The sequence below is a fragment of the Syngnathus scovelli genome, chromosome 6, assembly GCF_024217435.2.
Source record: "Syngnathus scovelli strain Florida chromosome 6, RoL_Ssco_1.2, whole genome shotgun sequence".
Classification (NCBI taxonomy): Eukaryota; Metazoa; Chordata; class Actinopteri; order Syngnathiformes; family Syngnathidae; genus Syngnathus; species Syngnathus scovelli.
Window position 1 is genome coordinate 14173173 of NC_090852.1, and position 16085 is coordinate 14189257.

The following is a 16085-nucleotide window of genomic DNA, read 5'->3' on the forward strand; positions in this document are numbered from 1 at the left end:
TTTTCCTTTCTCTATGACCATAGCGTTACATTGACAGAATAACACAATGTTTAGGTGCGTTTTTGGAAGAAACCTATTTTCTCATCTTTTTCAACAAGGGTGTGATAATTATTTTTTTGTATTTGGCACATAATGGCACTGATTTCTTATTTGTTGATTATTTCCTAGCAGCAAAATGATTAATGGGGAGTGGAGTAGATAATAATAGATTTTATTTATAATGCACTTTGCATTTGACACCGAGTCTCAAAGTGCTACAGTGCAAACAGGACTTTAAAAGAGAAAAATAACAACTATTAAAAATATAAAAGCATTAGTCTGTTTAATAAAAGTAGAGACAACAGTGCAGTTATGAATACACTCAGTCAAGCTGTATCACTTCAACATTTCTACTTTTTAAAAAAACAGGGCTTTGTTGCCATCTTGTGGCATTTTTGAGCTTACAGACTGAGCACAAAAACCTTAAATATTTTCTTTTTTTCAGCGAAAATCTGAACATATGTACGTTCCTCAAAGGTAAACACAAATATATGAATTTGTAACTAGCACATTTTTAAACATAACTACTTGTGCTAACTTGTGACCCCCTATATTTTATTTTTTAGTTCCCGTTGAGAATCAATATTGTAGGCCTCTACAAATAAAGCATTTCCGTTTCCCGAGCGAGAGCTTGGTTTTATTTTGAAGGCAGCATCAACTACTATTTTTGGGTCCAACTTGACGCGTTGGCGAGCATCTTTGCGGTCACAGCAGGCATATCAGACTTCACACACAGAGACAGTGTGACGGGTGAAGGAAGAAATAGATCAGTCTTTGTTTCCCGGTAGCGAGCCAAAGCAAACTCCCGGCAGAGGGTCCATGGAGAGCAGAGCCCTGCTTGTGCGTATCCGGAGGAGCTTGATCGGATGCCGCTGTTAGCTGTTCTCCATCCAGCATTAATTGGTTGACCGATGGCTCCCAAACATGCGCTCCTTCCCAGAAGCGGCGGCGGTGGCCGCGCGGTCGGGCGGAAAAGAAATCCAAAAGAGCATTTCCCGCTGTGTCTCGTGGCGGGGAACCTGGATGCGTGGACGCCGAGGCAGGAGAAGAGGACGCGGGCGCTGGGAGGGATGCTGGCCCGATGCTTTGTGGCAGTCGGTGCGGTGCTGATGCTGACAATCCAGTGCTCGTTGGCTGCTGATGGTGAGACGTTGATGCTTTATGCTTACACGTCCTTTATTTACGCCCTTAATCACCAATAAGATAAATATATATAAATATATTGGCGTAGTCGCGATTATCGACAGCTCCTGTCCTTTAAGTCCTCTTTCAAATTATTGAAGCTCTTTTGAGGACTAGGAGGTTCTTGAGTGGGAGAGCTTGTTTTGGCTCTTGGATGTAAGTATAGCGCTGCAAGGTGAATGATGTGTTTGAAACAGTTATTGGTTATCATAGACACTTTATTATAAGAAACCAAACCCACAAGACCTTTTTGATATTTGCACAATTATTTCTTTTCTGCACATAAATGCTCTAGTGGCAATATATATCTTTAGGATTTGCGAGTTTTGATGTTAGTAGTCTAAATAAAATAATTTTACTTAAACATAACCTAAAGAGCAAAATCTGAGAAATGGATCTAGTGTTCGCCCTCTTTATTTTTTTATTTTTATACAGTTGTATATCACTGTATTTCTGCATGGCTTATGTAAACAACCTCCACCCTGTCTGAGTTCTATTTAAAGCATGTGCGATTGAACACCACTTGTTCCAAGCGTCCCCAAACGCACGATGTGAGCGCACAGTAGGCGCACAAGCAGAACATCACTGACTGCGCTATTGCTCTTCAATCTTTCGGGAAGTCTTTAGCATTAATGACAGTAATAAAACCAATTATTATGATTGCAAATTATTATTTATTAACGGAACATCGAGCTTCTACTTTTTTGGTTGTCTAGCATTTCCATAGGGAACGTTTTATTGTGGACGCAGATCAGTGAATTATAATTTCTCAAGGCGTACCACAGCAGCAAAGACCTGCATGTCTGACTTCAGCTCTTGCAGAGGACCACAGTGTTACATTATGCAAAAATCAAATAAGACGCAGACTGAAGTTTATAATGACTTGCTTTTTAAAAAATGTGTTCTCAGAAGACAGAAAGAAAGACTACAGATTCAAAATATAAGGTCAGTAGGGAGGACACTGTATTTGGCAAAATCAAATTTCTAAAACAGTGTTTTTTGTCAGCACTGACATGCTTTTTATATTATAGGCTCATTTTCATAATTTGCATGAAAAAAATATAATGCTTGATTTTGATTGTCATTGTCGTACACCCATGGCATTAATAGATGATTATTGATTGTAGTTTGAATTTGCGCCAGCCCTGTTGTATGTAGTTAACATGTCTGCCTTACAGCTGTTGTGTTTGAGGCTGTGGCCATTGCTTGTTCCCATATTCTCAAAATATGCATGCAAGGTTATTGAAGACCTGAAATTGTCCATCAATGTAAATCGTTATTTATATATATGTAAATCAATTGGAGCTGGATGGCAACCATTAATGTGTGGCCCGCCTCTCACACAAAGTCAGGTGGTATGGGCTCTAGCTCACCCGCAAATCAGGACAAATGCTGTAGGAAATTGATGGATGGTTAATATGCAGTGGTGTAGAGCTGTACTGCATCATGCTGAGAAGGGCTTTTGCTATGTGGGTCAATTTATTTGAAATAGTACTTCTCACTATGAAGCACTGCAGTTCTTCACCCCTGTATAAAAACAACAACAACAATTCATAATGAAGTGTTTTTAGTGAGCCAAGGCAAATATTTTACATTTAACAAAAATCTCACGACATCACTAAACATAATTCATTTTGAAAAAAAAAACTGGATACTCAGGTTGAAAAATACTTGTTCCCACCTCCTTAAGTGTAATTCCAAAGAAAGATAAATATTTCGTGAGATATATCCAGACCTTCATAATCTGTTCTCATCTTGGATGGCCATGGTGATGACACAAAATGTTAATCTTGTTACAAGCCACTTTTACATTAAATTGTTATTTTAAGGTGACCCTTTCAATTGTCAATTTTGGTTGTGCTCCATATGCAACAGGATGTCCCTGGGTTGTATAATTTGTGATTGATATTTTATAGACTATTTTTTAGTTTTAGACAAATATACATTTGGGTTAGTCACATATAGCTTGCAATTGAAACATCAGCATTTTGTATCTGATTTTTGCCTACAAGGCTTCAGTTAAAAAAAAAAAAAAACACACCCAGGCAATAAGAGGTTGTTGAATTTTATTTTTTGTAACATTTATTCCAAGTGATGAAAACCATCTCCTGTGACATGTCCTGTGGATATCCACTCACCTCCTCCTTATAAGGAGCAGAACCAACGATGATTAAGTTAAGAATAGATTCCTAAATGAATACAGAAAACTCAGGAGCTTGGCAAATAACTTGGAAAGTCACACTTGGCAAGCCACGCCAGTTAAATTTGAGAAAACCGCCCACTTGCTCTTAACATATTCTCTTTTATATCCTACTGCTGGAAGCAATGTGGCTACCCATTTTACTTTCTTGTCAGAGAATAGTCAACACTTAGAGGTCTTGTTTGGAAGTAAACTTGGCATTGTGTTCTTTCTGGTTCCCTCAATCTCCTTTCGCTGTGGGGTGTATGGATTTAAGTGTATGAGTGTATTTGTGTCTTGCTGGCTCATGTACTGCGCATGTACCATGTTTTCTTTCATGGGCTTTTCAGAGATCATTTTATATTTGTTTGATTTAAGTGTATGAGTGTAGTATTTGTGTCTGGCTGGCTCATGCACTGCACATGTGCTGTGATTTCTTTCATGAGATTTTCAGAGATCTTTGTGAGCCATCAATAGCTGGGAACTTTTGGTCTGAGTTACCATGGGAACAAATCTGCTGTCAGTAGTGGTCTCACTCCGTCTTTCTATGTGTCAGTCAGTATGAGTAAGAATACATTCTACAGTAACTGTCTGGTGCTGGAACACACATTTGAGTATAGAGTGGAGGAACTTTGCTCGGTTTTAATCAAAGCTTTATTATTATTATTATTATTATTATTATTATTATTATTATTATTATTATTATTATTATTATTTTAAATCTATTCATGTACACATTTTGAACTGACTCACTGCATCACAATTATGAATCCTGTTTTGTTCATTCATGGGATTCTTTCCATATTATCAATAGCAATAGCCAAGAATTTTTTTTTCTCTCTCTACTCACACTCTGTCTCAAATGTCAATAAACCTTTTTAGCCTTTTTGCTTGTATTAAAATTGATGTTAATACTACCTTACAACATGATTCACAGTGAGATTCATCATTCCAATACAAACTTACACGTTCTCATTCCATTACAAGCAGAAAAAGCAGGTTGATTGCAGTTCCTGTGATTCATTTCCATGGTGTCGTCTACCCCTTTGTGATCATGAGAGATTCTACCTCATCAAAGTTGTGTGTTGAATAATTTGTGAGGTCTGATGCAGATTACATTGTGAGTCGGAACGAATGCTATTATTGTATCTGTTGGACAGACTCGCCAAACAGTGTCTGTGAGCGGCATTCATTTGTTAGTCCCGTCTGTCATTGATTATTCACACTTCATTCGCTGACGGGTTGCTCGTCTGTGTGTTCGACTGAGAAGAATGTATAGCCTCAAGACTGGCCAGCATATCAGAAACACTACTTGCCGATCAGAGGTTATATATACTATGTGAGAGATGATAGCTACTGGCTACTTTATAGTTCTAACTGTAGCCAGATCAATTGTGACCACCACTCTTTTTACACACTTCTTTAATCACTCAATTTGCATGAAAACACACCTTAAAATGTATGCATAACAATATTCAACAGAAAATGCATCCGTGGGAAAAAAATAGACCACCAAGCCACTATAAGTATATCGATGAATTAACTGACACAGAAAAACGCAAAATGCTTTAAAGCACCATTTTTGGCAGGACAATGCCAACCTATTTATGACCAAAGTGTTTTTGGTCTGTATCAAAAAAGCTTCATGAAAATGTCTCAATCAGCTCTTATATAAAACTCTGATGAGGTGTTTTCGCTTTTATTGTTGTATTGGTCCAAACAAATACCTTTAATTTTACAATGCTTTTAAAATGAAGATTAAAGAGAAGAAAAAGCGTGAAACAATTTTTTTTTTCCCTGCGGCTCTATGCAGTAAATCCTGCCAAACCAGCCAAGCCACCCAAAAGACATCAAATAAAGCCAAATAAAGACATTAGGAAGCAAATTTTCCTCTTCTGCTTCACTTATCTTCTTTGATGGATTCTGGCCACTAACTATTTTCTGATGTGCATTTCCTTCCTCTTCTTGTATTATTGTTGATGATTTATCATTATTGGGCTGAGGAGCCAGTACAGAGATGCATGTAGTACTATTGCATCCTTGAATTTATGCTGTTAATTTACTAACTCATTAACTTATTGTAGGCTCTCAGCACTACGTGACTGCAATGTGTAATGTAAATTCACATCACTCTACGGTCCTCATCATATATTTCCTCTTAGCCATAACTGATAAACTTCTGTGGTGACATCAGAAAATACAGAAAAATTCCAAACGTGCACAGGTCTCTAGTAACATGATGCAGGTTGAATTCCAAATTGTACTGATTCATTACTCCACTGTATTTGTTTTAGCACAGATTATCCTCAGTAAGGCAGAAGGACTAGTCAGACCCGATACAACAGGTTCATTGTATGAAAAGGTTTGGATCCCAGACACTAAAGCGTTTGATATGATGCCCGAGGGATTGAAAAAAATAATTACAGTGGTAGAGCCACACTAGTTAGTCTGGCGCCTCTCTGAGTGCAGCTTTAAGCGTCTTTCCTTTCATCTGATCAAAAGTGTGAAGTCTGCTCTGAGCAACTGACTCTTGTGGAGTCAGAAAAAAAAAATGTCACTCTGCATTAGGAGGCAAGGGAGAAGCAGAGCAGTTTATTCAGGTCCCGACTAAGGTTGAGCGTATTGATGTGATTGCAGAGCCACTGCAGCTCTGAGCAGTGTCTGAAGTTCACAATACGCACGGGTTGAACTGTTAGTCGACTTGCCTATGGGTTGACGTTACCACTCTGCATTCACATTTAATGCTTAAAGATAACGAGTTGCTACAAAAATCTTTAAGTACCGTATTTCCCGCACTATAAGGAAAAAGAAATTCACTAAACAGTCCTGGACTAAAATGGTGGCATCCTTTCTTTAATATTTTGTTGCTCAATGTTTTGAAGCAGTCACTTTTATTTTTTAAATGTGTTTTTTCCCCAGTGGTTTTTTTGTCCCATTCTTCATGAGCTAATTGCTCCAGTTGCATTAGGTTTGAAGGGTGCGTTCTCCAAAGAGTATGTTTCAGCTCCTTCCACAGATGTTCATCGCTTATGTCCGTATGGCGCTACCATAATCAACGAAAACTGTTCCCTTGTGCAGTTTTAATTTCTTTGGAGGTTGTTATGGGTTCTTTTTGGTACCATTATATCGTTCATCTCTTCAAATGTTCCTTCGGCAGCCACAGCCAGGGAGATTGTGTGCCATGGACCCTAAATTCCTGAACAATACGTGCGAATGTAGGAGAAGGTTTTTCAGCCTTTACCTTCAACGTGCTTGTCTATCAATTTCTAATCTCCTGAGGTACTGCTCTCCTTCGTTTCCTCTGGATCCAACACAAATAGGAACGGAATAGGAATGAGAATACTGAACGATTAGGAATTTGGATACACCTTTGATGCTAATTAGAAGACACAAGGTTAAACTTGTCCCTATGGCCAAATTATTTTCATTATCTTCTCAGGAGTATCATCATTTTTGTCCAGACCTATTTCAAAAATGTATTTTAAAAAACTGTTTATTTACAATTAAAAAGCAATATCTATATTTATATATAATATAATATATAATATATTTAGGAAAGGTAAAGCTTACCTAGGGTCAAAATAGAGAAAAGAAAAAAAAACCTTAATTGTTGAGTAGGGTTAGCACATCAGGTCTGTGCTCACTGATGCAAAAATGAAACATACCAACAAAAAAGTGGGACAAGGCAGAGGCTGTTTTCTGTAGGTTGTGCGTCTGCTTTGTTGAATCTGGCACAGGATGTCTTGCATCTGTGTGGGATGCAATAAAATATCAAGATTATCAAGGTTCTTTAGAGCAGCATTCACCAACTGAATGCCAGCCGCCGTGCACCGAGTAGCCTGCAAAGGCCACATAAGTGTGTTTTTGTGTGTTCAAAATTGAGTTGAAAATGCATCACTGGATGAACACGTCAATAAATGAGCAAATTAATGACTGTAGCTTGACAGAATAACACAATGTTGAGGTGTGTTTGTGGAATAAAGCTGTTTTTATTTCAGCTTACTCAACAAGTGACATAATTATTTTTATTTAAATTTGGTAATCACTAATTTCTTATTTTCTGCTTGTTTCCTAGCAGCAAAATTAATAGTGGAGAGTGGATAATGATTATTAACATACTGAAATAAAACAAATATTCCCTTGTTCATGTAATGTTGGGTTCCGATATCCGAATATTTGAGCCAGTCAGTGTTAAATCTAACATGATGGCTGTGTAGAATGAGTCCAAGGCCGACCTTCATGTGATCCCATGGGAGGTTGCTGAAGCACTGCATCAGCACCTTGCAATGCTCCCTGCCTTACAGCAGCCGTTACTCATTTGACTTCTGTCTGTGCAGCTGCAGATTGTTCTGCTCTGTGCCGCCGTGATTATGCACTGCTGGAGTTCGTAACAATCTTCCTCGGACTGATGAGAGGGCGTGGGGAAGCCTACCTCAATGTGGGCTGATTATATAAAAGACAAACATAAAAGAATCTATGTCACCCCGAGCTGTCACCCTTGACAAGGACAAAAAAGAATGAGGTGTGTTTTCTCATCAACCTCATTGTTTTGTCAGTCTCCCAAGGAAAATGTGCTGTTAATGAAGTATCTCCACTCTTGCCTGCAGTTAAGCTGAACTGATCAACGGCCAGCACTGTTATTTTTTCCTCTGTTGCCAGGCAGAAACTTTGGAAGCAGCTTGAGGTTGCTGTGCGAGATGGGTCAGATGAAAACACTCCTCAGTCTTTGTGTGGGCCTTACATACCAAAATATCTGTGGATTTGCACTGTAATTCAAGATCTATTTCCAACTTTTTGCAAATACATTTCAAGTGGTACACAGTTGCTATGGCTATGTTTAAATGACAACACAGAAGCATAGAAATTTATTTAAAATAAATACACTGAGTTTAGCTGGCCTGACATTAATTTAAATGACCTTAAGATCTCAGTTCCATCAGGATTTATTCTCATTGCATAATCATTGTCACACCTCTAGTATTACCGTATTTATAGTGGTCTGTACATTTGCTATAGCCTAGATTATTTATTTTTAAAAAACATTTCTATTTTAGTGTATTTTGATTACGTCACATTACAATGGGTATATTTGATCTGGATGTCGAAGCTGCTGTCACATTGGCAGGAATCTGATACATTCCAGAGGTTTGGAAGATTATGAGCTAAAGATATCCGATTTCCCATTTCTTTGTTGCCATGGTGCACTCCCACAAAAAGTACAAATAAAATGAGAATATCGCCACAAGAACAAAGTCTGTAAATCCGTACCAGAGTTGCATGTCTGCGAACTTCTAATAAAGGATTAAAAGCGAAAGAAAGGAAGAGGTAATCGAATTAAAACTATTCCCCTCATTTGTAGATAAATTACAGCATGCAAAGCAGGGCTCACTTACAATTAATACCGATCACAGTTTTCTAGGATGAACTGATTTGGTGATCCTCATTAGCCACACTTTGTTTTCCTTCTTATCTGTAGGGGCTGTTTTGAGGTTGCATGTTTCCTCATTAATGTGTTTGAGGAAGGTTAATTATATTCCTGCAGTCTCAAATGAAAAGCACCAGCATGATCTCTCCTTGTTCAGAGACTTAATTGTGTGTACATATGCACATTTTAGTGTCATGCAATGCATGAATCCACTGTTTGTCGCCCCACGTGCGGAAATGTGCGGGCGTTCAACTGACATTAAGTTATGCATACAGAGTGTATACTCTCGTTCACCTATTGTGTTATACAGCAAAGGTGTTTGTGTTGCTATGCTTGTTATCACATGACCTGCATCACATATAGGAAGTGGTGAAATGTCAATATCATTGATCTAATATTGGGAACATGCACTCAACATGGACGATAAAGGTTATAGGGGTGCGTATATAGAAGTATTACATGCATTCCGGGCAGTATATATGTTCACACAGTTGCCACAAAAAAACTTTCTGGTTTGAGCGTTTCCAAGTAAAGTTGGTAGTCTTGCTTCCTCCCAAAGTGCTAAGTCAGGTTAGACCTCCAGAATGTTTTTTGTATGTATGTATGTATGAATGAATGTATGGGTATGTATGTACGTATATAAGTATGTATGTACGAACATACGTACGTAGCTATAAATAAACCGGCTAATACATAATGATCATTATGTAAGCTGAATGGTTCTTGTTGAGAAATAGGTAAACAAAAACACAGTCTTATAACATTTATCCCAGCAAGTGCAAACAGCTGAATTAATGATACCAACAATTTAAATTCACCAGCGTGTGTGAATTTTCACTTTCCATCAGTCAGATCACATGTTAACATGCAATTATTGTAAAGGCTAAGATGAATGTATAATAATGCCAATCATTTTCATATGAACCGAAAGAAATTGTTTTAAAAATAGTCTCTACACCCTCAAGGATTTTTCAAGGTCAGAAAATCACATTTGTGTCCGCAGGTTGAAATAAATGTTCAAAGCAGATGGAGGGTTAATGTTTTGAAACAATATTATAAAAGAATCAAAGAAGGTAACTAACTAACTTTGAAAGAGACACCAGATGAGGAGAGTACACACTGTGCCTTTTAATGATGCTGAGGCTGCACCGCAGTGGAATGCGTTTGATTTACTTAAAGACGGACACTTGCTTGGTAACTGGCTCCACATCATCCTCATCACCGCTAGCAGCATAATTCATCACTCACTTTTGCAATAACATGTTAAATTGATGAGTTTTTTTCTTTTGTCTCCATCATCCTTTTGCTTTTCATGTGATTTGCCTTAGAAATGTTTTGAGCGTTTTACCCATAAGGATTGACTCCATTACCCTTTCAGCTCTGTGCCCTTTTCAGAGGGATGTTTTGAAGTTTTCCTTCAAATGTATTTTTTAGTTTCTTTGTTCTAGTCATTCACACTGTATTTTGTGAGTGCTGGGGAAAAGTTATGCTGCTATACATCAGCATATAATTTGTGTTTCCTTATTTTTGCATTTGGACCAATTTTCTTAGGATAGATGAGCAGATCACAACAGTTTTACCTGTCTATCTGTGTTTTCACGAGAACAGGTATTTTTGTCTCCATATGTTCCATAGTTCAGCAGTAAATTCTCAGGATATTTTGCAATACGGTACGGGGAGTACGGTACTCATTATACGTTGCAAAATAATACTTTGTCAAAATTTGGAATGAGTCATCACCTATCACTAACCTACAATGATGCAAAGTCAGTATAATATAAATATATTATAGTAAATATTTGCAGACCAGCAATTTAAACACATTAAAACATTTAAGTTCAAGTGTAACTGAGCACTACTCCATAATGATGAAAGTCGGAACGTATACAGAGGGACCCCTGCAAATGCAATCTTTTAGCAATATTTGCTGAATGTGGATGAGTTTTTTTCCCACAGGAGGTTGCTTAGGCGTCCTAACACATTAACAGATGGACATCGGGCATTTTATTCTACTGCAGCATCTGAGCAAGTCCGAGAGGAGGGCGTGAAAGGGATGCGAGAGCCCAAAATGAAAATGGAATCAATCTTGGCTGCTTAAGGGTGACTGGAGGAGAAAAGGATTTAGAGCTGCATGGGCTCATCTCCTTCAGTTGGCTATGTAGTGCTGCAGCTGCTCACCACCTTCCATAACTCACTCATAGTCTGTGGGGTCTCCGAATCACAGATGTGCATGTGTGTGTGTTTGTGTCCTGGATTTTTGGTTTTCTTGCTTAAACATGCTTGTCTGTCCCTTTACGCATCAATTGCTGTGACTGCTGACAAACACACAGTGGCCCAGGGGCTCAACAGTGAGGTGAACAAAGGGCTTGGTCGTATTTATTGACCTACATTGATTTGGGTATCTCAGTTTGGTACAAATAATATTATAGACGTGCCTTTAGGCCCAACAAACAAACAAACAAACAAATAAGTAAATACATTTAAAAATATATAAATAATAAAGCCTGTGACTATTTACTTGGAGTATCTATACGAGTAGTCCAATCGTTTTACTACCAATAGTAATAAATCTCTGTTTTTGAAACTTTGAGAAACACTGATTACTGATTTGTAATATCGTTTTAGGAAGAAATATTTCCTAGTTATCGCTAGATCTGATACATTTCCATCAGAAAATCCTTCTAGAAGTTTTTAGACTATACATGTTTATATACGTATGAGTTTTCAAAAGCTCACTTAGGAGAGGTGGAGTACACCCAGCACTGGTTGTCAACCCACTAGGTGTAGAATGTGGAAGGTAGTCCCAGTTAAAAAGAAAAAAAAAAAGGACCGCAAAACTACACAAAGGCAAGCAGAGGGGAAACATATCAAGCCTATAAAGAATGGATGAAACCAAAATTCAAACATTCTGACTAACTGTTCTATGCATTGAGAACATTTAGATTTTTAGTCTTTTCTGTTAGTAAAATTCCATTGAGAGACGTTTTACTTCAAGGTTCACATTTGCAAGGTCAAAGACGCCCACGTTTGAATTCTCATTAAAACTCATCAACTCAGGAAAGAGCGCTTGCTTGAATAAGAAAACACTTAAAAGTTTTCATTCTGTTAGTGCTTTTATTCATATTAAGCCTGCCCTAACTCAAAATGTGACATAATTTGAAGATGATGTAATTTTTAAGCTTTATTCAATCAGTCTGCTGAGTGAATTGCTGTAATTTTCAAGCTATAAGCTGCTTTTTTTGCACAAGTTTTTAAGTCTGCAGCTTAGTGTTTAGTATGGTTTCGCTATGAATTTTTATGATATTCTAAGTGGATTTGTTTTTGTAATACAGGTAATAGAAATTAAGACATTTCATTTAAAATACCTGCGTCTTATAGTCTGGTGCGATTTATATATGACGAAAACAGGATTCCCCCCCAAATTTTAGCTGGTGCATCTTACACTCAGGTGCTGCTTATAGCCTGGAAATTACGGTAATTTATTCAGTTCATGTTTTACAACAGACCTTTTAATACAGTCATAATACAGTAGTAATCAATTTCACATTTAATATACCCAGCACAGTTAATTTTTTTCAAACACAAGAATAGGTCATATGTACCTTTGTGATGTTTTTTTTTGATCCGTTAATCCTTGCAACAATGCTAAAATGCTCATGAGTGAATCCAAATCCAAACAAAAGATATTTATGTAGTTCAATCACCAAGACTAGGATACATCATTTTTCAGAATGCCACTAAATGTACAATAAATTAGGGAATATGAACTATGAAGAACTATTAATGAGGCAAATAAAACAAGCAGTAAAAATAACCAATGCATGCAATTATATTCAGTAAAAGCACATTATGTGTTGCCATCATTCTGTCTCTTATATTGTTTTTAAATTTACATTCATATTAACACAGTCATGTTTATAGCGTATATGGTTGCTTTTGCTCGTGTGCATCCGCCACATCGCCATGTATAGAAGCAGCTCATCTGAGTTTGAGCTCATCCTTGGATTTTTGTCATTATCCTGCCGATTCACTGCATGTAAATAGCAGATAAGTCTAAGCGCCTTCAAAACTGGGGCAATGTGGATCATAAAATTTTTTCCAGCCTGCAGATGAACACAATTATGAATATATTATGTTTAAATGGCAGCCAAATGATTTAAAAATTAAATTCCCTTCCTCGCCGTGCATTTTGTGCCACTTCATTAATGAGTTAAACTAAAATCATTTTGTCAGTAGCAATTAAGTGAATCAATTTCCAAATGACAGTTTATAATTTTCATTATGTCTATCTGGTGAACCAAATACACCGTTGCTGTGGAAACACAAATATTGCTCTCATCAAGGGAAGGTCACTCTTCTGCTTGTATCTAACTTCTTTATACTTACTGTAAATCAATAAATAAATAACCATGCAGGATCTGGTGAGAACTAGAACTGTTACCTGAGTGTCAAAATTTAATGTGATCCTGTGGAGGGGATTATTAAAATCTGGTGGGGCCAGATTTACTAGGAAGTCTTTGGTGGTGATGCTCCCTAATGCTTGGTGCGATGGTAAAATCTTTTTGGGTAAAAAAATTAAATCTTTTTTGGTAAAAAAATATTTTACCAATTTTTTTTTACCAAAAAAGTAAAATGTTTTTGGATGAAAAAAAAAAAAAAGATTACTATCAGATGAAAGTCTCTGTAACGAATGGAACGTCGCTGTGGCTACCTGCTTCTAAAACCCGCTCACACATCGACCCACACGGCTACCGTGCCACCACCGGACACAATAAGGGCACAATAAGGGCAAAGCCACATCAAATGCTCAAGGCCAATCACGTGAATGCCGCTCACTCATTGGATTGTCTAGGTCACATGGCGCATCCTGTAGCACTTTTGCCATCCATGTGTTTTAATGCAAAATCAATATGGCAAAAATTCCTTGTAATTATGCTGTCATGTCAGTGTGTGAGTCCGTCACACGTGTTATGTTTCAATGACATTATTCAGCTTGTGTGTTAATGCACAGTCCTGAAGAGTTCTGTCCTCATTTGAGAAATTCCTCTCCGTGAATAATCATGTTGTCTTTCCAAGTCGTATTTAAGTCCATGGCAGGTGTCTAAAATCATAAAGCATTATGAGTTGATTTCAAATGGAATACAAATGTTCTAAATGGAATTTCATTCGACATGATTGGAACAGCGTATGTGAGAGTGATTGATGTAGACTATGAGGGTGTTACTTGAATTTTCTGTCTTTAAAGGTAGTGTCACAGCATCAGCAGAAGTGCGACCTAGAGAATGTGTGAAGGTATTCAGCAATTCTGGGAGCAGGGTGTGAAGTTCAAATAATTTACATTTGCATTGCACCCAAATGGTGAACACACATATAAGACACGTACCAATAATTAGACTTCATTTGTCTTTGAGGTTGTCAGGACAAAAGATGGCAGATATAATTTTTTTTTTTTTTTACTTTATTAAATTATGTCTTTCAAGGCTTCATGATGGAATGTTTGCCATTGTTCTATTTTCCACACCAAGGCCACTCCAACAGTTTGCAGTTTGTCAGCCAGGATAAATTCCAGCTCTCCTGTGACCCTGACTGAGAAATATAAAATGAAAGTAAGCCGGTTTAGTAAGCATAAAGAAAAATTTGGGAGTAAGCTGCTGTGATTCGTGGAATCTATCACATTTATGGACACACATCCAACCATTTTTTATGCTCCCAATACTGTGCAGAGTCAAATATAGCTAGATCCTATCACATCTGACTTCAAATAAAAGGCACCATTCACTGGTCACCAGTCAATCACAGGCTACTGTTTAGACCCATTACACAAAATGAACACATCCTCCACTTATGAGGTGAAACTATTTTGTTACTTTGCAACTTTAAAGTCTAAAAAACTGTACTAAAGTTGATTCAAGTGACAAATCTGTGCTCCCAAAACAAGGCACAACTTAATCTAATATATGTATATTTTCATTTACAAAGTGGCTTTTCTTTACTAGTGGCTAATAATCATATTGTTCATTTAACTGGAGAATTACATCATGACACAACTTAAATTCGTCTCATAACACTCATGATGGAGGTGACTGTAAACCAAAACATGACTATGTGGCAAACAATATGACAAAACAAAGGCTCCACGGACTTGAGGGGAATAAAATAGGATTAAATTTGTCATGTATTCTTCCTCAAGGAGAAATTTAACTCACACTCTGCTGTTTGTGTTTCACACGAAACAGAGAACCAGATCACTCAGTCGCGTCAGAGTGACAGAGGCTCACAAATTTTCCTGCAACTGATAAACTATGCACGTGGGGGAAATATCTTGACAAAAGTTACAAGGCAGGCTAGGAGACCTGCAACAATAAGTTGCCAGCACTCCATAGCCATAAACTTCCTTCTTCTACCCCTTTGGCCTCAGTGATGTTTTTGCAAAGAAACTGCAGCATTTCTCTCAGAGAGCTGGCAGGATCACTTCTACAGCATCAACATGAAAGACAGCTTGGCTTATAAGTAGAATGCTCCAGATGAATTAGAAAATGTGAAAACAACAGCAATTACATGGAGAACAAGCAGGGAGATCTTGGCCCAGCAGAGTTTTACCCTCACACCATACTGAATGCTGCCAATTAGCCAGCATAAGTCTTTCTAAAGCATTCATCAATTCATTTGTTGGATAAATTCCCATTGTAGAGATTCGCCCGGTAAACAGAGAAAGCTCACGTAATTTTTTTGTTCCTCCAGTTTACTTGTTGCTGAAATAAAAGTCATACACTAGTAACGGAAGGTGAAAGCCAATCGATGCTGCTTTTCGTCATAGTTATTACTGCCAGTTCTCCTTTAAAAATAGCTCCATCTTTAGCAACTTTTTTTTCAATGTGCGAACCACCTTGCAGTTCTCACATTTATTCAAACTTTCCAGAGCTCCATCCTTTCACTTCCTACTTCACATTTTAGTTGCCTTTTTAAAAAAAATCCAAATCCTATCTGACTAGAACTTCTAAGATGATGCATAGTTTTTAATGACATACTCCTTAGGGGCTTTATTTTGGTAGACTGGTACCCGTGCACATGGACACCAAGATTTTATGAAAGCAACACTCTTGTGTGTTGCTGGGTTGACTTAAGGACCTTTCACACCTGCACTGCAGTGCGCCGTTCAATTTGTATGTGCTGCTGCAGCAACTCAGCATTGTGCCACATAAGGTGGCTGCCTGCTACTGTGGCAGAGGCACCCAAAAAGAAAAATACCTACTCAGGTGC

The 16085-nt window shown here is 37.6% G+C and overlaps 1 protein-coding gene across 3 annotated transcripts in view; it reads left to right on the plus strand.

Annotated features, from left to right (window-relative positions):
- The first annotated feature begins 31 nt into the window (after positions 1-31).
- The window catches only part of kiaa1549la (KIAA1549-like a), a 69193-nt gene continuing 53139 nt past the window's right edge, over positions 32-16085 (plus strand). For all 3 annotated transcript variants that reach the window (XM_049724370.1, XM_049724371.1, XM_049724372.1), the window contains exon 1: positions 32-1182. In XM_049724370.1, the coding sequence (XP_049580327.1) occupies positions 951-1182 (232 nt within the window). In that variant the 5' untranslated portion in view covers positions 32-950. The remainder of the gene's footprint in view (positions 1183-16085) is intronic.